This window comes from Astatotilapia calliptera, chromosome 4, assembly GCF_964374335.1.
Source record: "Astatotilapia calliptera chromosome 4, fAstCal68.1, whole genome shotgun sequence".
NCBI classification, from domain to species: domain Eukaryota; kingdom Metazoa; phylum Chordata; class Actinopteri; order Cichliformes; family Cichlidae; genus Astatotilapia; species Astatotilapia calliptera.
Genome location: NC_137425.1, coordinates 29,901,507 through 29,927,317, shown reverse-complemented (window position 1 = coordinate 29,927,317; position 25,811 = coordinate 29,901,507). Strand labels below are relative to the sequence as shown.

Here is a 25,811-nt window from a genome sequence, read left to right as displayed (position 1 = left end):
ACAGGACGTTAATCTCGCAAAGGAAAAATCAGATAAGGGGAGTAATATTTTTTTGGATGTAGAGCGAGATAAGAGTTTGATTGTTTTTTTGGGTTTTTTACGGGGCTGTGCCTATAAGACTCCGGAGAGGAAGAGCTCTGCTTTACTAAACTTGCATCCTCAAACACACATCAACATGTCTTAGTATCAAATATAAAACCCCTGCTTGAAGACCACATATATTTAGTTATGCAAGTGAGCGCGCGCATGCACGCGTGTGCCAAATATTCAGAAATCTTTAAATTTATTGCAAACGGTATTAAGGGTAATTCATCTCAGTATAAGGGTGTAAAAAAAGAAGAAAAAAATAACGTGAATACTTGAAACAAACTCTAGCTGGTGTGAACAAAATGTGTACCAAACACCTGTAATCCCCCCAGACATCCATTTACCTCCTCCCCTCCCACCACCTTGACTCCTCCATTTTCTCTACCCGCCCGCACATTATTGTTGCAGGAGGAGCTTTGCTGTTATTACTGGGGAAGAGAAGGCAAGGTCAGGCCTTCGCCTCTCCTTTGCCTCCTGCTATCATTTCTCTCATCCGTACCCCCTTCCCAACCTCGGCTACTCTGACTACCTCCGTTTTTGCCTTTGACATACAGCAATTGGTCCAGGATGGAGTGAGTGAGTAGAGACGAGGGCGGAACTCACGCAAGACGGTGAACTTTTGACCCTTCAACTCAGTGACCCTGTCTCTGCAGGCTGGGTAGTAGCTCGGACATCCAGTTATGTTTTTCTCTTGATAATAAGACTCCTCGTCTTTGCCCTGGGCCGGAATATGACGGAGGAAACCTATAGTAGCTAAAGGCTATAATAACTTGCTTGCTGGACTGAATGTTGCCTGGTTTTGTGTTTTTACCTGAGTCTGCTGCTACTTAGCAATGCAGTTTAAAGGAAATGATAATTAAGTGCTTAAATGACATTTTTTTTTATCTTACTTTTTGAACCTTACACTTAATGGCACAGGCTACTTGTGTGTTTTTATACAATCACCATCAATCAGCTTCAGAGAAGCGCGACCGCTCTGACAGTTGTGTATTTTAACTGAGAGAGAGATAGACGGGAGGTTGTTGCAGGTTATCGTCAGTTAGGATTCAAAGGGATGCACGTGCTGGGAGGGAGCGAGGTACAGGCAGAGCAGGGCAGGGCACGTGGGGGTCTTTTGAGCTCATTCTCGTCCTCCTAGTGGTCTAAAGCGGGCTCTGGTGGCGGCGCAAGAGAGCTGCATTCTCAGGAAAAAATATGACCTCCCCAGGCATGTTGAAACCACAGAATGGAGGTAAATAGAAAGAAGAGTACAACCTCACCACCACCCAAAGCGCTCTAAAAATATGAATTAGCACAGAAGGCACAGTAATTATTGGAATGGCAAAACGCCATTGTGATGGCAAAACGCTTGATGGTGACACACTGATTGTTGCAACAAGTTAATGTGTATATTTCCTTCATTATACATATGTTGCATGTTATTATAAGCTACTTCCTATCTGCTGTTATTTAAATGCATACTTCTCCATTATGATAACTATTATGTGACTGAACTATCTAAAATGATCGCAACTTCTATACATAAAACTTTAACAAAATTAAATTATATATTTGAAAAGAACAAATATTGACATAACCTGAACTTTCTCATAACCCATTGCCAAACAAGTCCGTTCTGGTGTTACCCGGGCTTTATTCAAATTGCACAAAGGGCCACTAATAAAGGCCTTTTTAGTGCAAACACTTAGGAAGTCAGTGAGAGCATCTTTCTGTTTATTCCCAGCATCCAGCGCTGATTGTAGGTGCCTTTCAGTGACTTAGACAGGCTATTTTCAATTAGCAACTTTAAATCCAAAATGAGCGCTGGTTTTATGGCTATTGTATTATTGGTAGTGTGTTTAATAGTCAACCTTTTGGTGGTGGGTTAATTGAACGGTCTATTTGCCCAGTGCTCTGCCTGAAATTGTCGAAGTTTGACGTTTGGCTTAGGCAAATTTCCCTTTTTTACCATCAAAATGGAGAACACTTTAAAGCAACCACCTGTTCATTCCACTATGTTGGTGAGGTAAATATACATACACTTGAATTCTGTAAAGAGGGGGGGGGGGGGGGGTTGTTAACGCTGACCTGCAAGCCTTTCTTCCTCCAGAGTAGAGCCAGGTCAGCAGACAGGCTCTGCTGACCTGGCGGTGACTTCTTGGTATGCATTATTCATGAGGCTTGGCCGCGTGGTTCACCCCAAGACTATGCTGAAGATATTAAGGCCGCAAATGCCTATTTAAATGCAGCGCAATCACACCAAGTGACACGAGGGAAGAAAAGACACAGGGATTTGCGGAAAATGGGCAAAGGTTGGCAGTTGGATTTTGTTGTTTTTGTTTTTCTTTCAGTTATTTATTTTATAACTTTGTCTCACAAGTCAGTGATTTCTTCACAATTTGAATATTTTCCCATGCTCAGCCCCCCCCCCCCCCCCCCACACACACACACATATACATAGCTCTCTCATGCCCTTCCAATAAATCTACCAAACACAGCAAAACACACCCCACTTACTCCTACACAAAGCAGCCGCTCTCACACAGACACACACACACCTTTGCAGCGCAATGGGAAGGAGAAAAAGGGCCGATCGCATTAGTTACTCACCTCACTCATCATCACCAACACACAGGCTGTAAAGCCAAACTCAGCGCCTTTTGACAGTTTGGACAGGTTCAAAGGAGCAGCAAGTCTCTACACATAATACACATATTACACATAATACTGAAAAGAAGCGCGTCTGTACACTGGAGCTGCCCTGTGTACATAAACGGGAAACACACACACACACACACACACCAAAAACAAAGGAGCCCATACAAAGCCATTGCTGCGCCTTCCCATGTCATAGCCTCACTCGCTTACCCGGACAAGAAAAGGAACTACTTTGTGTCACGCGTGTCATGTCCTGTCCCTGCGTGTGTACAGGTTATGGAGCTATAGGGAGAGTGTAGGCTCTTGGTGCTAAAGGGAGGTGTTCCTGCATCATCACTAAAAGGAGGAAATTGATGAAAAATGAAATAGGGAGGTTTTTTTTGCCTTCCTGTTTACCGAACTGAAACTTCCTCAAGGACCTAGGCCGCTCCCTAAACGCTCGTGTGTATGTATTTATAAACCAACGGAAAAAGGAGGAACATAATAATAATAATAATAATAATAATAATAATAATAATAATAATAATAATAATAATAATAATAATAATAATAATAATAATAATAATAATAATAATAAATAAAACAAAATAAAACGGACCTACATTAAATTACATTACATTACATTTAAATAAAAGTCTTTTAAAAATAAAAAATCTTCCTTATTTCTCTGTTTTTGGAATTACGTTCGACTGTGCTTAACTGCGCCACAAACTAAAAATGGCTTGAAATAAAAACCATTGCGATTTTGGGAAACATTCTATTATTTTAAGGTAATTAATCAACTACATTTTTTTAATTAAAAAAGGAATTCATTTGTTTTATCAGATAAACGTTTACAGTGAGGGAAAGAGCCTTCTTGCTTCACTCCCCTATCCCAGTCTTCCTCCCTCAACCGGTGCTTCAATAATTTATGGCATCCCAAACATGACTTAAAATAACATTCTTGTGACGCTCGTGAAAAATCATTGCGATGGCGAAGGGCAGCGCCAGGAATCCCCAGACTGAAAATACATCGGGCCAACCAGCCAGCCGGACTTACTTCGCATGTAAAGTGAACATAATAAATGAGAGTTTGAGCGGAGAGAGGGACTTCCGAAAAGTGGAATTCTCCTCTCTTATTAGAGCAGCACAGAGGCCACAGGATTAACTCTGTGGTGGTAGGTAGGAGAAATAGGCTCGTACTTGAAGGAGCCTTGTATGTATAAATATTGTAAGAATAGGTTTAGTTCAGGTTTACTTCCACTGCAAAACACTTTGTAAAACAGAGTGGAGAATACTTCCTTTGAGAGGTTTTATTAGATTGAAAAAGCAGACAAAATAACTGCTTAAAAATAAAAAAAAATCAAACTACAGCATAAAAAATCCTTCTGTGAACAGATTACATTTTGTCAGAACATAAACAGCGTATCTTGGCCTTGTTCTGCTTTATTCCAAATTATGGTTTCTTAATGTGACATGTTTCTATTAAGCGTAATAATAACTCTAAACAGATATGAATTTTTTTTAGCAGACAGCATTTTCTCTTGTGCCTGGGAATCATCTTCCTCATGTTGTCACCGTCTTCAATGAAGAAATCTGTTCATTTTATGGAGTTATTATGGCGTCGCTGACGCCATGGCGATCTAGACCAGTGGACACTGACCTCTCAAAAAAAAAAAAGAACTGATAGAAACAAGCTTGGACTTGATATGTATCGAAATTTGAGCTTCAGTTAAACAATTTACACGATGGCTCAAAGCAACAGGGTGAGTGCGTGCACGGGGCAGAGGATGGCTCGTGTGACAGCTTCAGTCCCACTCTAGACAGAAGAAGAGCTTGATTTGGAGGGTCGGAAAAAGAGCTATACAGTTACCACTCTTCTCCTAGTTTACTCACAACACGACCAGCTTGTATATTTCTTGATAAAATTGTACTGGTGTTCACCAACTAAAGGTTTAAACTACGATTTTCCGTGTCACAAATAAAACAAATGTACAATCCTGTTCATTTTAGAGGATAAACTATGGCTATATGCTATAGCGTGCTAAATCGATTAGTTCGCGTTGTATTTTGTGTGAATCTTATGTTCTGATTGAATAAATCATGTTTGTGTCATCTACCTTCGTTAACATTTCCTTAAAATATGCAATAATTCTGTTCTGTCAAGGACCCGTACCAGAACTCATTTCTTTACGAGTATTTATTTGGGTATCCGTTTAACTTAAAGACTGATAGAGGCTTGCTAGCTTAAGTAAAGCTATCATGTTTTGGTTTGGTTAAATCTAAAGTTATATTTTCATCAAGGGTGCTTTAGTGTCATGTGATGAACGCTTAGCTCGTATTAGAATACATGTCTGATGTTGCATTTTTAAGCGTCTGTATTTGTGTCAACAATTTCACCAATATTCGCTCCAGCGCCTGCACCTGTGAAAGTTGGTAACACTTTGGTCAGAGTAAAATAACTAGTTTGGGGTCTGGCAGGTTTGGGTTAATTTACCAGCATTTCCTTGTGTGTGTGTGTGTGTGTGTGTGTGTGTGTGTGTGTGTGTGTGTGTGTGTGTGTGTGTGTGTGTGTGTGTGTGTGTGTGTGTGTGGCGTGTGGCCCAAGCCCCGGCGTAAAACCAATACCTCTAAGGACTTAGTTGGCGAGCCTTGTTTTCATCTACAAAGCTGTTTCACACACATGCATCCCGCATTAAAAATAGAAAAACATGGGGGCAAGGTCTTGTCCCCAAGAACGCCTATCAGCACAGCCTGTGTATACACGCCTGCGTGTTCTTCTCCATCAGTGTAGTGGCTGATTTTTCCAACTCATAATCCTTTACAAAATCCATTTTACGCACACTTTGGCCGTGGGTAAAAATGTTATTTGATCACAGAATGAACGGAGTGAACATATGAGTCACAAGAGTTTTATGCTTTCAAAGATCACATAAACCGAAATCTGCAACATTTGCTGTTCGGTGTGATTTCATTAGCCTTTCAGCTAACGTATTATCAAAATAGTTCAAGTAAATTTGAAAATGCAAAATAGAAGTGGTAAAATAGCGCGCACAGGTTTTCCGTCTTATTTTCCTAAAGTTCAGCATATAACCCACATACACACAGATTTAAAATCACTGTATGAATTTAGTCTCTTTGTGTTTATTACCAACCACCTCTCCCCACAGTAAACCAAGTAGTAATTACCATTCTTACTTTGCGCGTCATCATTATGCACAAAATGAAACGCGTATATGCGGGGATACTGGCACATACAAAGACAATTCTAATCTTGCGTCATCTGTGAGGTAATAACTATCGGACGTTCCGAACCGGCGACGACAAGGACTTTCCGAGTCTCTCCGAGTCCTAATTGTCGCTGGCAAATACACCGGAGCTTGGCGGCACTCCGCCAGCGCATTAATACCCTAGAACTACATAGTGAGTGACAAGGTAATTATACCCCCCACCTCCACACCCTCCCCCGCTCTCTCTCCCTTTCTCTGTTTCTCTCTCTCTCTCTCTCTCTCGCTAACACACACACACACACACACTTTACCGACTCCTCTCCCCACTTAGCCCCCACTTGCAGACAGCCGTCACTACTTACTGTGCTGTGAGTCCAAGCTCTTTCTCTCCGGCGTCCACAGAGCAAAGCAGAGCGGAGATCAACGGTCTCTGAGTGTATTGTGAACCGGAGCTGGAGTAGCGGCCAGTAGTAGTGGCCTGCTCTCTCTCACACACACATACTCCCTCTCTCCCTTTCTCTGTCTACTTTACTGACCTCTTTAGGATCCCCGTGAAGCAGTTAAACCGTCACTTGCTTTGGAGAATGCGAAATATATAGTACATTGTCAACTCCCCAAAACCATAAAACTAAGCTTATGGGACCCCACGTGACTGCAAGCGAACCAGTGAGAGGTATCAGTCTGAGTCCAGGCTTGACCTTTACGATCCAACTTGGAGATAAAAACCCTTATTTGTTTGACATGTAAATGTCAAAGCCGCCTTCTTTTTTCTACAGTTTAGCCCAACGTAGAAGGAGGTTAGCTTTAAAAAATATATCTCAACACACACAGAGGAGAAGCAGGAGATAGAGGCTGTGTCCAGCCCCCACCCCAGCAACTCAGAAGGAAAGCCTTGTAGGAGTAGGGAAACGGCAGCACCATGAGCCGGTGAGTTTAAAAGTTCAGTCGCTTGTTTACAGGAGAGGAAACTTAATTTGCCCGGGAGTAGCCTTCGTTCGGGCGGAAAGGAGAAAAAGTGACCAATTTGTCCACCGCGGGTAGTTTGTTGTCTTGTCAGAGTTGGTCAGCAGAGTCGAGAACTGATTTGGGAGTGTGTGTTCTGTACTTGTATTTGTAATTCTCTCTGTTCTATGTGTGTGTTGACCACTTTTGATGTTCATCACATATAAAAGAAAGAAAAAGAAACTGTCAGTAAACCCAGTGATTCTGTTTGTGCGTGTGTGTGTGTGTGTGTGTGTGTGTGTGTGTGTGTGTGTGTGTGTGTGTGTGTGTGTGTGTGTGTGTGTGTGTGTGTGTGTGTGTGGCCCCCTTAGTGATTGCGCGCTTGATGCTCACAATCATGCTTGATGTGTTGCGTCTTTATGCATGGTGTACCTATTGTGCATTATATGTCAGAAAGTGCGTTAAAAAACTACAAAAAGAGGCGAAAATAGACACTTAAACTTGGATTGAAGAGTTAAGCCAGATCTACATAATGTAAAATCAAACCACTTGATTTCAGCCTATATTGGAAGTCAGGTAAAAATAGTAAATGGTTTGATATTGTTGGCACAATACATAATACTGCTTTAGTAAATAACCACACACGCCACTCCTAACTATTGAGGCACACTGGTACAGCACCTATGGATATGCAAAGAGAGCAATTTGGTGTTCGGTATCTTGCCAAAGAAGACTTCCGCGTGCAGTTTGGAGAAGCCACAGCCACCGGTGTTTGGCAACTGATGCCAACCAAAGCCCCAGATTTGCATAAAGATATATGATATAAATATGGTATAGATGAGGTAATATGCAAAAACGATATGTGTTCGAATCACTTCTTCAGTATGTTATACAAACACACACACACACACTCACACACTCACAGACACACACACACACACACACACACACACACAAAGCCGGTATCAATCTAGATTTCCCTTAAGCTGTTTGTGGAACTGTTTCTATTATGAGCAGTTGCTTCAGTCTTTCTGTTTAATGAGTACAATGAACTTTATTGGGTTTCTTGTTTGCTTTTTTTGTTTTTGCTTTTTTACTTGAAGCTACAAACAAATACAAAAAGCTCACTGGCAGACAGGTTACAGGCCTTAATGGACGGTAGCCATTAGCCATACACACACACACTCATATAAACACGAACTCGCATACTGCACCTACAAATAGCCAACTGGTCACATTTAAAAATGTCAATATATATATATATATCTATATACATCATTTGAGAAGCATAGAACCGATAATTACAATTATAATAACAATATAATACAGTTCAGCTTTTTTTGAATAGTAGAGCTGTACACAACTTTTTGGATGGATAAACAGATACAGGCAAAGTGATTTATTTTAAGTTTCAAACTCGGACGCGCGCACACACACACACACACACACACACACACACACACACACACACACACACACACACACTTTCTGCTTCAAATAGCACAGAATTTAATGGTAAGACAGCGAGTATAGTGGGTTTGGGGTAGGCGAGGGTATATACGTGCCTTACTGGATGTAAATAACTTACAATAAACGCTCACATGCTAACTTTTCTAGAAAGCACTTGGTCAGTTACAAAAATTCACACTTGACACATAAAACGATACGTAGACATTAAACAATAGGTAGGTAGCAATGTTGTAAGTAGGACATAAGGTAGGTAACATATTTATCCGTGACTCCCCTCCTTTTTTAAAAGAGGACATCATAAAGAAACACTTTTTTTGTTACAAGAGCAAGTACCACAGTCATGATTCTTTTTTACGTTGCCCTAAAACACCAAAGACCGACATACCGAACAAATGAAAAGTGCTGCGCTGCTGTACAGTACTCTTAAGTGTTTCTGATTACATTTTGGAATATTTTTTCTTCGTCTTCTTCTTTTGCTGGCCTCTCTTTTGCTGTTTTCTTCAAGTTTTTTATTTTTTTTTATTTCTGGTTTGTTTCTTCCCTCCTCCAGGGAAGCGTGTACATGGTAGTATCATCTCTAAAGAGATGAACGAAGACAGATTCTGGTTTAAAACAAAGATATTTCTAGGGTTGGAAGGCGCTGCCAGCAGTGGCGAGGCTCATGCTTTTCAATTTGTTGTCCTTCTTCCACTTCATCCTCCGGTTCTGAAACCAGATTTTAATCTGCCGCTCCGTGAGGCAGAGTGCGTGCGCGATCTCTATCCGCCTCCGCCGCGTGAGGTACCGGTTGAAGTGGAACTCCTTCTCCAGCTCGAGAGTCTGATAGCGGGTGTATGCCGTCCGTGCCCGTTTCCCGTCGGGGCCCGTCATATCTGAGGGTGATGAGAGGACAAAGGGCTTTTAAAGATGCGCCAACACGCGACAGAAACGGGCTGTTATTGAGTCCAAAAATAGAGTGCGCAATATATAGTCAGTATTTTACAGCGCTCTAAAGTACACTCCAGTATAAGAGAACTACTTGAAAATATCAATCTAAAGTCAGGAACGCCTCTGTTAGGGTGATGTTTTCTATGAGTCAAATGATTCTCATAGACTGGAGCCACAGGTGTTTGTTTTATTGTATCAACCTCTAACGCCCCCACGCATACACAAGGAATTAAACTTACTGTTTTATCAAAATCACCGAGCGTAAAGGGAGACAGTAAAACTGTCCATCATCCTAACCACAACCTTTCTTGACACATTTTATTTCTGCTATTTCCATTCCACAGCCTGGGTTAAAACATTTGCTTTTATCTGTCACATTACTTTTTTTTCCCCTTTTTAACCACCCGTCTTCACCATCACCTCTCTATATGCCCCATTTTTTTACACCCTTCAGGGTTTTATTGCCCCGTCCTCTACCTCACCTTTTTAATAAAGTTCCCATCCGTAATAAAGCTTCACTTTTCAAAGGAGCAAGCCGCTTCCAAAGCCTTCCTGGCCTCACTTTCTGCTTCTTTTTTCTTTCTTTGCCCGGCTCTGTCTGCAGCTTCCCAGCCCTGTTGAGTTTTTCTTCCCTTCGTCTCTCCCCTGACAGATTTATGACGCTTTTGTGGAATTTGCTAAAATAAAAAAGAGGAGACAGAAGGGGCAATTGTCCGGCGTTCCTGATTTCTAAAACACGAAAATGTAATGGGAATTTTCTACTAAGACGTTTTCTGGGGTGTACTGCTTCGATTTTTTTAGATCTTCATATCAGTATTTAAAACACGAATACATAATTTAAAATGAAAGCATCAATATTAACACAATGCGCACGATTAAATGCCATTCATTTGAGATTCATAATCTTGACAACTGATTTCTGACTGCCACACGAAAATATGAAATTGACGCAGTAGAAAAAAGTCTGGTAAGGTGCAGAGAAAAACGAAGAACCGTGGCTAATTGGGTATCTTCCTGCTGTTCTCGAGCATCCACTTTACACAGATCAAAGCAGCAATAATTCTGCACAATCATTAATGTGCATTTTAAGAAGCCCCGATATAGGTACAACAAGCACTGAACTGTTACCAGTCCCATGTGTCAACACGGAGGCTATTCTGCTGAACCAGTCATATGAATGTTATCGCCCGAAACTTCTAGGATACATGGAAAATAAGTTGTAAACACAAGAGCAATGTGTACCATGACTAATATGTAGCTTTCTCATCCAGGGGAATATCTGTGGTGTCTGCGCCTCACTGCCAGTGTTGCCAGCGGCTGATCCCGTCGGACCGCCCTCCTGCTTATGCCCGGTCCTGGGTGGCGGATTGCTGGCGTGACTGGTGTCCCGGTTATGCTGCAAGTCCTCGATCTCTGGTGACGCGTCATTCAGCTCGGTGAAACGCTGCACTGTGCCGCCACCGCCGGTGGAGGAGGCGGAGGACAGGTTTGGTGAGCTGAGATTACCGCTTCCTGCTTGATCCGAGCGAGGAGACGAACTCCGGGCGCCCAGTTTTGTGCTTTCGTTGCCGGGTGACAGCAGGGAGTCCGCCGCAGAGGCGAGGGAGCAGCTAGATGGTTGTCTGAACCCCCTGTCCGGGGCCGGGGAGCCGAAACCCCGCGAGTCCCCACCAACTGAGCCGCCCCCGAAGTGTCCTCCAGCGTTGGCGGTACTGTTGGTTCCCCCTCCCCGGTTAGTGACGGTCAGGTCCATGCCATTGTAGCTGTAGCCGTAAGAGCCCGTCGCAGGGTGCATGGTGGCGGAGGAAGAATCCCTGTACGTCCCGCCGTTCATTGCGCCGCTGCTGCCTCCATAATTTAGCAGTTGATATTCGGGGCCATTTGGGTAGCGCCCCGAGAACGAGTTTACAAAATAAGAGCTCATTTAGGTTGTTTTAGAGACTTGCAGGTTTATAGTTGAGTACTAAGGGGCGCTTGATTTGTTAGATTTCTCTGGGTCGTTATAACGCTGGTACTTTCAACGATTTATGATGTATTAGTGAATTATGGCGTTGCACTGTACTTCGTTTTTAGCTATGTATGCGCCGTCCAAATATGGGGGTGGGGTGGTGTGTGTGTGTTGGATGGAGGGGTGTGTGTGTGTGATGGGGGAGGTGAGGGGTGAGGCGAGGGAGGAGAGAGAGACACACACGTAGTGAGGAAGGAGGAGGGGGACGGTCACGTGCTTTTGTTGACCAGTCGTAAATTCTCGCCGATGACTTTAGAGAGGTAATTTATGCTCTGAGGTTTCAAATGATAAAGATTGGGCGGGGGAAGCTTTCCCTCTCTTTCTCTCCGTCTCTCTCTCTCTTTATTGCTAGAGGTGTCGGGGGTGAGCTCAGAGCGCCACCTACTGCAGATATAATTTATTGTACAGAAAGAAGTGTTAAGGGAGAAAGGACACACAAGAGTCCATGACATATCCATGCTATAAAAAAAAACATTGTGTGTGTGTTTGTTCATCACTCAGCTCTGTTAATTGACCTTTTGCTTAGTCTCACAATTAAGAGCCGTAAGAACCGTAAAATCAAACGTTAATAATGAACACCATGGTAAAAAAAAATAGTAACTAGCCTTTCTCCACATACATCTGATAGCTGTTGATATTTATCCCGGAGTTCTACCAAAAAGCGGTCTCACCGATAAAATACACGTGTTTTTTTTTGTGTTATGCAGTGTTTCACTAATTGTTTGTACCTCAACTTCCGGCACAGGTACAAAACACCAGTAGGAAATATAGTGCAAAATATCACAAAAATTAGGCAAAAATAAACAAACAAATAAATAAATAAATACATCACAGACCAAACTAAACAGTCAACACTACAAAAAATGTTTGAGTTATGACAATTCGACTGGCCTGCGACTGTACATTCTTTCTTTCTTACTGCAAGCCTTCTTTGCAGCTGCAGACGAGGAATGTTAAACCTGATCTGTGACGTCCACACTGGATGGAAATCTGCTGATTTATGATTTGTTGATTCCCGGGTTTGGGTGCATTTCAGCCGCGGGAGTGCTTGTGTGTGTCTAAGCGTTTGCGTGTTTGAAGTAGGCCTCAGTGTGCACTCGGGTGTACACGCTTTGTTGTAACTCCGGCACAGCAGCTAGAACAGGCGACAGATGAAGAATTCCAGAGCTTTGTGTGTATGTGTGAAATGATACAAATGGATGTGCTCAGTGGGGAAATGTGTGCAGTTTGCAGGCCACATTTCAGAGTCTCGGCTAAAGAAACCAGCAGTTGGAATGGGATTCATCTTGAATATTACAAAGTAGCAGGCACATTTAAAACACACGGGCAAGCACACATAACAGCAACATGGGGTTTAAAGCCACAAAAGACCCAGCTGTCACACTCCTCTCAGCACACTGCCTTTGGTATTTATAGATCAGCACAATCGCGCTGAATTTGTTCCATGAAAGAGCTCACTGAACGAAAAACATTTAAATATTTCAATAAGGCCAGTTTGAAGACAATCATAATTCAGTTTTAGCATAGAATAAAACTATCTGTCCGTCCGTCCGTCCGTCCATCCATCCATCCATCCATCCATCCATCCATCCATCCATCTCTTTTCTTTCGCTCAACCTACCTATCTCTTCAGCTGCACATGTTTTGCGTTTACTTTATGTTATATTGAATTTGTCGCATTCTGAGTAAGAATAAAGGAGGGTCAGAATTTAAGGTATGAGCCCAGATTAGAGCACATTTTGCAACCAGTGCCTGCGCACAGATGCAGTTCCTTTTATTCTAATAATCTCATTCAAAGAGCCACGCAGATTTCAATATGCTTCATTTTTGGAGATTTTGATATTTTAACCAATTATAGATTGTGGTCTAACTAATGTTCAGTTGTCTTAAACAGACAAATAAACAAAAAACAAACAAACAATTTTTCTTCTTCTAAATTGAGACTTTCAGTAGAGAACAGCTTTCAGTAGAGATAGAAAGAACAAAACAACATGAAACATTTCCTCTTCGTTTTTCTCTCCTTAAAATATGTTAAACACCAAGCACGTATGTGCAATATGTAAAGACGAGCCCCCCTGATTCACAGTAAAACCATTTCCACTGTGTTTAACATAGAACATCTGCCAGCACGTAGTCATACAACTGATTCAAAATGGGAACGAAATCGCCAATCGAGTCATATCCACAACACAAAAAGAAACCAACGTACACTGAATATGTCTGTGCTGCAGAATACGCTTTAATAGATTTTCTCTTGAGGTCATTTAAAATGTGTATTCGTTAGATACATGCTATAATAACAGCACTTGCTTGGTATGACTTAAGACCGTCAAATAATAAATAAACAAATATCTGTTCTCTGTTATGCTTATTATGTGTGTTATTATACCCATAACTGGAAAATTCAGAAATATATCTTGAATGTTCCGAATGAAAAGCCGGCAAATGAAATCATTCTAAAGTAACTCTGATTTAGACCATATTTGTCTTTATGGTTTTCATGTTTCATGAGATAAGCTAATGTGCAGTGGTGTGTGTGTGTGTGTGTGTGTGTGTGTGTGTGTGTGTGTGTGTGTGTGTGTGTGTGTGTGTGTGTGTGTGTGTGTGTTGCACCCGCATCAGTGAAACTTCCAAGATGGATACAACGCGCCGGTCACTCAGGGGACAAGTAGAGTTAAAAGGTCACGAGGACATTGTCCACTTTGTCTGCGTGAAGTGTGTGTCTATGTGTAACGTGTCTGGCTGCAGGGCTCGAGGAGAGGTCAACTTTCTCTGCCTCGCTCTGGTCATCATTTAGTTTGAGCCCGCCATCAGCAGCTCACTCTCCTCGTCGCTTTCCTTCCAGATCGTCGCGTGCGCCTGTTTGGCCGCAGCCTCGCGTTTAACACCAGTAAGAGGCTAAAAGGCTCAAGCGTGTTAAAGTTGTCCTCTAAATCATAAAATAAACCAATCTCAAATCCAGTAATGTTGAGTTTGACTAACCTTTACTGCGCGTTAATTAATGTTAGAATAAATGAAAATTCATTTCATGCCCCAAGACACACACAAACACACCCTATCCCCGTTATAAAAATAACCTTTCTCCATAAATTCCTTTACATTTTATTAAACATTTGTCATAGGTAGTATATGTGATTACTTGACAATAACACATAACCAAAACATGTAAAAATCGATAAAATATACACTTTCCTGAATGTTTTAGGTAGTTTGGCGAATATCATCAGTAGGTTAACAACCGCAACCCCACCCAAAGCTTCAACAGGTTTCCCGATATTGAAAAATTCCCCTCAACCGTAGTTACATTATTTTCACCATACAAGGTGTTTTTCCCTTGCTTATTTCTGTACAGTTTAAATATGAACACCATAAGACATACATACCTCCAATAGTTTTTCCTCCCTTCGTGTATATGCAGAGCATACTTGCACGTGTACTTAAAGGTATTAAAGGCTACACACATTTACAAATAATAAGAAACAAAATCGGGAAGGAAACAGCCGGAAGTCAAGTTCTAAAGCCCCCAAAACAAGTTGTAAACCCTAAAACAAGTGCCTTACATGATGTCTTTGAAAGAATAAAAAATAAAATGAAATAAATTAAATATGCATAGCCATAAAAAAGTACAGTAAAAAAATCGGTAGGCGGAATGCAGCAATAAATTGTGTTTCAAAACTACTCGTGGCCTTGTGTTGGTGGCCTTTAAAAAAAGTGTTCATTCATCTATTGTATTCTTTAATTTAACGCCATGTTCCTTTCCCCTCCCAGGTTTTATCGTATCTGTCCCTTTCCACAGTTACATAACCCTTGCTATAGAGTGTTTTACAAATTATTACCAAATATAAGACCACTCAAGTACAGCCTACAGAAAGAGTTGATGTAAGAGGGATAAAAATAAATCCCCCCATTCCGTTGTTTCACCACTGCTCAGGTGAGGAAAAGAAAGAAAGAAAGAAAAACAACAGAGAGAGAGAGAAAAAAATGCGGGGGGTGCTCTTGAAAAACTTGGAGGCATGAGATTAATCAGCATGTCTTCTCTTTTATTCTGCCCTTCCTTTTACGTGTCTTACATTAGTTTATTTTTGGTCCTGTTTTACTCAGTCCGTTTCTCCTCTTCATCTGCACCGTTCGCCGTAGAGGAAGAAGAAGAGGATGTAGAAGAGGAGTTGATCAGCTTGTTCTCCTTCTTCCACTTCATCCTCCGGTTCTGGAACCATATTTTAATCTGTCGCTCCGTGAGGCACAGCGCGTGCGCAATCTCGATCCGACGTCGCCGCGTGAGGTACCGGTTGAAGTGAAACTCCTTCTCCAGCTCGAGCGTCTGGTAGCGGGTGTACGTCTGCCGACCGCGTCTCCCGGGGCTACTGAAGGTCCCTGAGAAGCAAGAGACAGATACATTTGAACCAAGATAACAACACTGAGGCGTTAACTATTCTGTTAAGAAAACGTTACCAGAAAAGTTCATCACATGCATATTCTATTCTATTCTATTCTATTCTATTCTATTCTATTCTATTCTATTCTATTCTATTCTATTCTACAAGTTTCCACAACAGTGCCTGTTTAGTATTATCAAGGCTATTTGCCCCCGCTTAAATTAAGAATTAGTAATGTTCACATTAAAGAACAATGCAGACGATGGCTGCCATCTAACAATGTGCGCCATTCCTTAAGGACACTGTTTTAATGTGAATTTAACATTGTTTTACTAAAATGTTTACTTACTCTGACTGCGAAGCCGCGGATTATTTTTGGCTTTGTGAAAAGTGAAAACTTGGATTTCTTATTTTGTTTAATAAAAACAATAACAATCATTCTACAGGAAAGTTGAACTTCATGGTTTATGAAACACGGAGAATAACTATGTTATATAATGTTGCTGATGGTAAGTAGCAGTAAATTCAGAAAATAAATTCCCATTGTGGTGTGTATACACCGATCTTCACTAATAAGGCAATTAAGGCAACTTCAGTTTGTGTATTGATTTGAAAGTAAGAGCATGGATTGCATGCCACAAGCTATTCATATCTAAATCCAAATGACCATAAATAACTCTCCCCTCTCTCTGGCTACTATTTGCACCTTTAACTGTCATTTATAACGCGCTCTTTGTTTTCCTTCATATATATTTATTTGCGGCGAAGTATGTTACCACCTCATCTGTCATAACTCGGAGTGTCCTGCAGGGCTTTACAAAACACTAGCTCTGCATCATCTGCTATTACTCATTCTACCCTCAACAGGCCGTTTTTCTCTCTTAAGGATGGTTTGCAGCACAGGACAGTGTTTAACACTTTAGGTTAAATCATGCAAGAGTGCAAAAGCACAAACTTTTAGGAGAGCCGACTAAATGAAACTATTTCACATTATTTCCGCCACGGTTTGCCTCACTTTCACTTTAAACTTTAGGCTATATCTATATACGATTTGAATCAACAGTGAATAACACTGTCTACGCTGCGGAGGCTCAATAAATGATAAGATAGAAAAGGTCAAAACCAATAATAGCAACAGGAAATGTGATATATCTTTATCAGCACAGAAAAGAAACGTTAGCAAAAACAAAACAGTATTTATCGCATCCTATTGGTCATGGCTCAAAGCAGAGTATGTCTGAGAGGAAAAGCGTTTTCAAAAATAAAAGAGATGAACTATTCAGACACATTTGAATAAACGAATGACTAATAGAGTGTGGATATTTAGACTTATCTCTGTATTTCCTCTATATCTACATCATTAATTTTTTTTATCTGCTCCTTGTTTTCCCCCACACTTTGCTTTACTTGGTAGCATCGTCACGGGTCACACAGGCTACAGTAAAAGGACCCGCAATGCAAACAAACCCGTTTTATGACGGACAATAAAATACAGCGCACATGACGGACTGACAGGTCAACAAACGGGGATCATAAAGCAGCTTCTGTGGCAGGAGGAGGGGAAAAGGAAAGGAAATCTAACAGAGGCTGACAGAGGAAACAAATGTCATTTCTATGACTGGGATCATAAAATATGCAAGAAAGAGAGGAAGAGGAAGAAGAAGACACTCACCGTTGCAGGCGTTCATCCGCTGCATCCATGGATAAATGGGCACTGACGCCGACTGTTTGTCTTCCATCGTTTCTCCGAAAAGCCCCTTTGCACTGAGCCCTACGCACTCTGTTTTACGCTGCACGCCGTCCTGACTGAGCGCGAGCTGATGCTCCTCCAGAGCGCACGGGTGTTCCTTATCCCTGTAGAAAGTCGTGGCTGCAGCTGCGGCCGCCGCTGCCGCCGCTGCCGTGGCGTAGTCGCAGGCACCGGTTCCGGTCGCGCCCCCAACACCGACCCCCGCCGCTGCTGCTGTCGCCCGGTGTCCGGTATATGCTCCATTGGCCGCCTGCTGGTAGTAGGTGGATGCCGGGTACGGTTTGTCCTGGTGTGCGCCGGGTCCGCCGGTGCTGTATGCCACAGCTGCGGTAACGGCTGCTGCCCCCGGGTAGTGCCTAAGCGGGTGGTCGGCGGCGTATCCCGATGAGTAGAGAGGTATCTGACCCAAAAACGACTCTGCTGCCGCCGCCTGCCCGCTTCCACCCGTTCCCGGTAGCGTCACCGGGAAAGAGGAGTTGACAAAATAGGAATTCATCAGGAGAAAGAAGAAAAAGAGGAGAAGCCGGAAAAGAGGAGAAGAGGAGAGGGGAGGACAGGAGGGGACGAAACAAACACAATAACAACGTTCACTCGATGAAGAAGGAGAAGGAGGAGGAGTAGGCAGAGGCTAACGGCTAGCAGCTAACGGTTCTCCCTCCCGTCCTGCTTCCTCTGCCTTCCCCTGCCTGCACTTTATGATTTGTTGTGTTTTATAGCCGACAGTCCGACGGGCTGCCGCTATCACTTAGTGTATCGCAGATTGGGAGGAGGGGGGGGGGTTGTATTAGGTGGGCTGAGTGCCAGTGTGGGACGGAGGGGCGTGTGGAGGGTGGGGGGCAACAGAGAGAACCTCTCCGTGTGTGTATGCGATCGGAGAACACGGGACGGGGCGAGAAGGGGTATCGGGTGGGGGGTTGGAGGGCAGACACCAGCTGACCTCGAACTGACCAATGGGACGCGTCTGTGCCTGGCATTCGTTCGCTGTTTTCCTTTCGTAGGAGAGGAAGAAGAAGAGGAAGAGGAGGAGGTCTGGGAACTACCGAATACACCCCCACCACCACACACAAACACGCTCTCTTCCTTTCTTTCCTTTTTAATTCGTATCTAATCTCTCTTTCTAATCTTCCTTCTGTTCCCGGTGACATTGCACAATCACACCGGAATCCTCGACGCGTTAAATTGATTCTTTTCTCTCCCCGTGTGTCTTCCTCCGTCTGTTGTTGGACCCATAAAAACCAGCAGTTCTCACACGTATGCGCGTTTTCCCCTTGGGGTTGGGAGAGAAGGCAACCGAATAATAAAATATGTTTCCCGGCGCTTTGGAGATAATACCGACCGCATTAAAATGAATTTGTGGAGCGTAAATCACAGCCGGGAACGTGCGCGCGTCTTGTGTGTGGTGCAGTGTGTGTGATGCTAGTATTAGATTCAGCCTACTATATAATATGGGCCATGTAATTGGAGTGTTGTATATTTGCAATTGGTATATCTGGTGATTGGGTAGTTTATGTCCCCTCTTCGGCCAGTGTGTGTGTCCTACTCCTATCGCAGGCTGCTATTTTCTAAAGCAGAAGACTAATTTAGTAATTTGGAAGGGATTTTCGGCACATAATCTGATAGTTAGAAATGTAGAAAAAAAAATATATATATATATCCATATATATCCATATATATATATATCCACACATACATATGCTGCTATAAGAGTACCATAAGACTATTCAGTCAGAAAAATGTAACTCCTATACTGTGCCAGAGGGTGCTGGGTCTGATCAATGTGTGCAGTGATTTATTATTTTCCTTTTTTCTTCTCCGGTGACACTGATTAGCCTGAAATGTAAAACAAAAAAAGAAAATAAGTATTTTTTCTTTCTGCTTTTTTTCTTAGCGTCATCTTGACACTCATTAGACCCACGCGCCTGAAGCTCTTTCAATATATATATGGCCACGTCCATGTTTATATTGAACCGAAATATATTGCATTGTTTAAAAAAAACAATTAGAATGAAGTCTTCGAATAAAAAAACGCCGTTATTATAGATTTGTTAGTTTTACCACTAACAAAAAAAACATACTGCATTACTACTGTAAAATTATATTATATTTTTTTCTCAGTTTTACACTATATGGAACGATAATTATAAATGTAGAACGATAATTATAAATGTAAAAGAAAAAAACATAGCTAATGGGTACACTAGTGTCACAAATTATTATTATCATCCCTTAGAATAATAAAAACTAAATTTACACAGACACATTTTGCACTCTTTTCGCAAAGAAACATTAGAACCTCCCTTTCCTTCTTCAAAATTAGAGAGGAGAATAAATAGGGTCGAGCTGGGTGGAGGGTGGGGGTATTTCGGCGTGCTTTTCATTCGCGGTCACAAACGGAATATGTGTCGCTGAGGTCGTAAAATAACCGCAGTCATAAATAAGTCGCCCCCCCTCTCGGTGTCTTTCTGTGCTTCCTCTACAGGCTCTGACTTGTCTGAATGGCCAAACTGTAGACAGTTTGACTACCGATAGAGACAAAGCCTATTTTTACTTTTACTTCACCTCCCCACTTCATCAGTTCCCCCATCTCTTCGTTTTAAAGTAATACTGTTCGTCGTAGGAGGACAAATATGAAATTTAATCCCCGAGCCGCGCGTTCTATGCAGGATTACACAAACTGATGGAGAATCTGTCTTCTGAACTTTTATTTTGACCTCTCGCTCTCTCTCTCTCTCGCTCTCTCTTGTTGGCAGGACGCTCCGTTTCCTCTCCACTTTGTGGGAACGGGAAGCAACAGCATTGTGTTGGAGCTGACTGTGGTGTAATCATTAATGAGCACTAACAGTCGGGACAGGACAGGCATGGCCTACAGCCTGGGACACACACAAGACGGTAATACTATTATTATATATACAGCCTATTTGCATTAGCACGGTATTAACGTGATTGTGGCTTTGGTATTATATCTGTGGTAGGCCTATACCAGCACCAGCCCACAGAGTAAATATGAAGAAAGAACTTTGAAAAATACAAATAATAATAATGATAATACTAATAATAATATAAAGGCAGAATCATAGCTTTTCCTGATTCGAGGTACAGCTCTGCTTAAGCTAAGAATATTGTCAAGCCAATTGAAGTGTTGGTATAGTAACATACCGAAAGTTTTGTTACGAAGCATCTATGTATTTTATATGACAATTTTTGCAGAGATTAGCAGTTTATTTAAAGTATAGATTAATGTAACATTTAAGAATAACTTCAGAGGAGATCTCACGAACTTGTAGTTTGGTTCTAATGCTGGAAAAGCAACATGAAATATCATCATCTTATCATCTTATATCATGTGACTGCATGGAAATATTCATAGGCAACACTGCATGATGACATTGTCCTCCATGTTGCAAGTGGACATATATTTATGTGTCATTGCAGATGCAATTGCAGTTGGGAGAAGCGAGTGGCAGACGACACGAAAGAGCAGAGCAAAGAAAAAAACGACCTAAACTTTGGAAACATTTTGCTATTTGAGAACCGGATGGTTGGTCCCTGTGCGAGTGTGTGTCAGGGAGAGGAGTGGGGTGGACATAAAGGAATAGCAGAAGGACATAGTCTGCTTTAAAGCTAGTAAAGAAGTCACATTTTATGTCACGTGACCTTATGCTTTGTTGCGTTTTACTGCCTGATATTTCCTTGTGTTGACGGGGATATTGAAGTCTACCAAACTTTAACTTGCCGTCCACCAGTATTGAAAAAAAGGGAACGGGGCTGTGTACCGACGCTGCTGAGAGCATTACCATGACATTGGGTGTGCTAGACCTTTGTGCCGAAATTCAACGAATTATTTATTTGAGTAACTACAATACAAAATGGGAGACTTAAAAGACCACAAATAACATAAGCTACCTCGGATGGCCTGTTAGCTGCTTTAACCACCCCAAAATCAGTAGGCTAACAGCCTTCCAGTCATTAGCTATATAGTTATTAAGTTTTTACCACTGGTCCAACACTAATAACAGGGTAATGACAAGAAGCGAAATCTGTTTTAAGTATATGAATCATAATGACACAAATAAATAGAAACTGTAGAGAGATGGAATGGTCTAGATTATATCAGAAAACAAAGAAAGAAAAAAGTTAATATTCTGGGACATTCTCCCACGTTAAAAATTGGTTGGATGACGATTACAAATCCCATCTTTTTTCTAAACGGATATGCGTTTTAAGCCTGCTGTATTCCTGCACAGTAAATTTAATGGTGCAGCTTCAGAGTAAACAGCCGAGAGGCGCTGAAGGAACTCCAGGAATCCGGGAAACTTCAGAGATTATCGACAATTAAAGCTGAAAGAGTCAGGCGGCTGCTTTATGGCTTTATGGGTCCCTTTCACCTTTTGCGTGTGTGTGTGTGTGTGTGTGTGTGTGTGTGTGTGTGTGTGTGTGTGTGTGTGTGTGTGTGTGTGTGTGTGTGTGTGTGTGTGTGTGTGTGTGTAAGGGGGGTATGTGCGAAGGAGAAAGAGAGAACTCAGGACTTTTATGGTTTTATGACTTTTTATGACTCCTTGTAAAGTCCGAGGAATGGCTACGAACTGAAAAACAGGCCCGCAGCAAAACAGCAGATGAACAAATGTGCTGTTCTCCGCACAAGTAACGAGCACTGTGCAGCTCACCTGTGGTTTATTTCAGCCGTGGCAGTGAAAGGATCGATAGCATTTCACGGGTTAAATAATTAACCGTCTATGAAATTAAAAATTCACTGCTTATCCTACTAAATTACTCTTATGTGTCATTTTAGTACGAGTTATTTACAAAAAGGAGTTCAAAACTCTGCGCGCATCAGACTGGTCCTTGTCTGGCAGAGCAGACATTTTAAGTAGGTGGTCTGTTATAATGTCATTAATTTAGATATTTTATGGGTTTTACTCATGTCAGGAAAAACGGGGACATTTTTTGATATAAGTAGAATACTTTCGCTCTTAGGATCGTATAGAAGATTGCAGAAGTTGTGATGCTTGGAGATAAAAAGTTCATGTGTTCAGAGTTTAGATACATGGAGCTTCTATTGCTAATTCTCTTGCTCGGTGTGTGTGTGTGTGTGCGTGCGCGCGCGCGCGAGAGAGAGAAAGAGACCTCTTCTGCTGCACCAGTTAATGACAAACTCCAAAAAACTGCCTGACTAGTACTTTCTCTTGTTTAATATATTAATCGTTTCCAGGCAGCGCCAGTCGACTCGCCGCGTCCTTCAGGGTACTGTGAGCACGCGCTCCAGGTCAGTTCACTGGACTATTACCGGTGGACGCCAGCCCTCAGCCACAAAAGGCCTCGGGACCAGTTAAAGTTTAACGGGTGGGTGAATGCAGCATCAGAAAGAGCCGCATATTTTTCGGCTAAATAAGAAGACTCGAGCTTGATTATTCAAACTGTGTTGTTCGACATTATTTGGTCAGACGAATAATAATAATAATAATAATAATAATAATAATAATAATAATAATAATAATAATAATAATAATAATAATAATAATAATAATAATAATAATTATCTGGTACTATCATCCTGGCAATCGTTATTCTAACTGCACAGAAAATCCTGTCGAGGTATTTATCCGCTGCGCAGACCACAAATAGGTGAAGCGAAAACAAATGTTGTATCTGATCTCAATACTCTGAAATTGAATACTCAATTTAAAGTGAGACTATGCTAAAGTCATAAATTAAACAGAACGCCATAGTTTTCCCTCCATGAGGGTCTTTCAGATGATTACACACACGTTCACAACTGGAAACATATATCTGAGTGGGGCTGCACAACAGATTTACAGATAAGCGCAAGTGATAAAACCACAAAGCAAGGACGAATTAATATGCTTACACACACACGAACACGGTGAAGCCCATGCACTCACATTCCCTGCTTGCCGCTCTATTCCGAAACAGCCCTCCTGACCAATCAGCATAAATTTTGCATCCAGAATTACTTTTCCTTGAGCACATCCAGTGCTCGTGCGCACGCGCAAACACGCACACACACAAGCACAGCATTCTTCTGGGATTTTGTACACACACGGTTTTCTCCACGTTTCATTCAGCAGTGTAACAGCACCCAGCCTAACCTTGGCAACAAAGCAGGACGGAGAGAAACACCCGTTTCTCTACCTCAGTGCTACAAGTCGACCTTTCCAACCCTACATCAAAGACAAAAAAAATCTTCAGCATACACTCTTGTGAAAGCACACAAAAGCTTTTTGTGCCACTCGCTGGGGTTGACCTGGTATTATTTTTCCAGAGGTAATACATAAGTAAAATTGCGGGCATGGTTTTTGTAAATCGCACTGACACTGACCCAGGGATGTATAACTTGTGTTTCCGAGTCTTGAGAAAGAAGAACCTGTGTATGTGTCTATGTGCTCTTTGGTATTGTTGTTAACGGAACACTAGATGGCACCAGAGTGTCTTGTTAAGTGCGGACTCTGGGCTGCTCTGAAGCTTCATTGTAAGGACTGCCGTCGAACACAAACAGCCTCCGGATTGTGTCTGTCTATAACCGTTGCTCCCAGAGCTGTGGGATCACAGCTTTACAGGAAAACAGACTATTGGCTTCAACTTATCTACCAAAACAGAGAACACAAGACAGAAAGACACACATTGCTCGTACCTTATATACCACTCTCTAAATGTTACTGTCTTCATTTAGTATTATATAACAATTATATTTGTGTTAAATTATCCATTTTAGTTCCAGAATTTCAAGACATACATTAACATCTGTATATGATCCAAATTGTTTGACGGTTAAATATAACTACATCTGTAGTATGTGAAAAATGTATAACTAAAGATGACACTTCTAAATATGGTAAATAAGACCGTAAACATCTCTCGAGTCCGTGATTATTAATGCACACACATACATAAACACACACGCATACTGCTGTTCTAAACCTAGTCAATGATTATAATAATAAAAATAATACTACACTGCTGACAATAATGAGTGTCAATAGCTGATTTGAGATTCTGCGTGGTCTTTCTCTGTTCAATAACCTCAATACTATATTGATATCTGCGACAAAAATATAAATATTTTAGCATACGTGTTTGTTAAAACCCATAAGTATGCTCAATGCATTTCAGTAAAGTCATGTTTTTAAAGCAAATGTTTCACGGTACCTGGGACCAAAAAGAAATTCAATTTCAAATTTAATTAAATTTTATCTATACAACGCCAACTCACAACAGTCTCATAAAGGCGCTTTATATTGTAAGATAGGCCCTACAATAGAAATGCCTTCTAATCGCAAACAGATTTAAAAAAAATATACATAATTTATTATACATTTTATTTCTCTGTTCTATGTTTGCGTTTGTTTTACTTATCACGTTCAGCATACCCCGTAACTTAACGAATGCACGATTGATTTATGTTCCGTTTACCACTACAGACGGAATAAAGAATTGGAAAAGTGCCGCAGATCTGTAGCCACGACTTAGTGTGATCGTGGCTTTAGAAAGTCCGGCACGGCGTATTGCATGTGGCTCACAATATATCCCTAAAACGAGGCAGTGACTTTATCTTAAAGAACTGGTGTTTATTGACAATACTGAATTTCTCACAAAGCAAGACTGTTGATTCTAGGATATATGTTCATCATGCTACAGCTTACTATTAGGCATATCCTTGTGTCTACTGTGTGTTTTAAACCATCCTGCATAAGAATGATTGTGTTAGCTGTTCATCTACAAAGCGGAATTGGAAACGACTCGAAATGTGGTTTAACTGTAAAAATACATGTGCATACATTTCTATGAGTGGTTTGTGAATAATTTGACAACAACCAAATAAATAACTATAAGGTAAAATACAAGTTGTTAAAGTGTATATTTGTCCAGCGAAAATTTCCACAGCCGTTTGCAGACCTGCAATGTTCTTAGATAATCAGTCAGACCCTGTTTTGTATGAGGAGGAATATCAAGGAGCACATATGAGCGTTAGTAAATAACATGTTACAATAAGAAAAACCACATAAGCTTTAAACATTGGGTGATGATGATTTGTCAGACAAGGGTAAAAATAAAGATAAAATCTTCTTTTTTTGTCCTTGTGATCAAGTGTGTGTGTGTGTGTGTGTGTGTGTGTGTGTGTGTGTGTGTGTGTGTGTGTGTGTGTGTGTGTGTGTGTGTGTGTGTGTGTGTGTGTGTGTGTGTGTGTGCGCGCGCGCTCTGAGACGAAAAGTCTGGCTATTTGATATTAGAGACGGCAACAAATTGGAGACCAAGGAGATGACACCTACAGGTGTGTTTGTGACTGTGGGGTTGTGATTGCAGGGAAAGAAAAAAAACGTCTGCTCCAGGGAGGAAATGAGAAGGGAACCAAAGTCATAAAAGTGAGACAGACAAACATGCCTTGCTTG

The 25,811-nt window shown here is 41.5% G+C and overlaps 3 protein-coding genes and 1 long non-coding RNA gene across 8 annotated transcripts in view; 1 reads left to right on the top strand and 3 right to left on the bottom strand.

Moving 5' to 3' along the window:
• The window catches only part of hoxb3a (homeobox B3a), a 79,505-nt gene that overhangs the window by 52,459 nt on the left and 1,235 nt on the right, over window positions 1-25,811 (bottom strand). For 3 of the 4 annotated variants that reach the window (XM_080301035.1, XM_080301036.1, XM_080301038.1), the window contains exon 1: window positions 6,296-6,653. The exons of the other annotated variant lie outside the window; for it this stretch is intronic. The gene's annotated coding sequence lies outside the window, so the exon portion shown is untranslated. Of the gene's footprint in view, window positions 1-6,295; window positions 6,654-25,811 lie in introns of those variants that run through there. 4 annotated transcript variants of the gene reach the window in all.
• On the bottom strand, window positions 7,910-12,301 carry hoxb5a (homeobox B5a). Its single transcript, XM_026165928.2, has 2 exons — window positions 10,515-12,301; window positions 7,910-9,217 (listed from the first exon to the last, which is right to left on the bottom strand). Exons 1-2 carry the CDS (start codon window positions 11,194-11,196, stop codon window positions 8,970-8,972), a joined length of 930 nt encoding a protein of 309 aa, XP_026021713.1. The 5' UTR covers window positions 11,197-12,301; the 3' UTR covers window positions 7,910-8,969.
• Window positions 14,367-18,273, bottom strand: LOC113021320 (homeobox protein Hox-B6a-like). The gene is made up of 2 exons (XM_026165929.2): window positions 17,329-18,273; window positions 14,367-15,654 (listed from the first exon to the last, which is right to left on the bottom strand). The coding sequence occupies exons 1-2, from the start codon at window positions 17,900-17,902 to the stop codon at window positions 15,374-15,376; spliced, it is 855 nt and encodes a 284-aa protein (XP_026021714.1). The 5' UTR covers window positions 17,903-18,273; the 3' UTR covers window positions 14,367-15,373.
• LOC113021325 (uncharacterized) lies at window positions 18,279-25,260 on the top strand. 2 transcript variants are annotated; one of them, XR_003272281.2, is made up of 3 exons: window positions 18,279-18,433; window positions 20,157-20,295; window positions 20,839-25,260. It is a non-coding gene; the product is annotated as an uncharacterized LOC113021325 (long non-coding RNA). The 2 variants fall into 2 exon arrangements; XR_003272280.2 differs by lacking the exon at window positions 18,279-18,433 and having other exon boundaries at window positions 19,082-20,295.

Bases quoted from the DNA above. Each gene is read 5' to 3' on its own strand.
- hoxb5a (XM_026165928.2), bottom strand. From the start codon at position 11,196: ATGAGCTCTTATTTTGTAAACTCGTTCTCGGGGCGCTACCCAAATGGC. The intron at 9,218-10,514 runs GTACACATTGCT...CATCACCCTCAG, and splicing joins AAAGCTACATATTAGTCATG to ATATGACGGGCCCCGACGGG.
- LOC113021320 (XM_026165929.2), bottom strand. From the start codon at position 17,902: ATGAATTCCTATTTTGTCAACTCCTCTTTCCCGGTGACGCTACCGGGA. The intron at 15,655-17,328 runs GTGAGTGTCTTC...CTTGCTTCTCAG, and splicing joins GCGGATGAACGCCTGCAACG to GGACCTTCAGTAGCCCCGGG.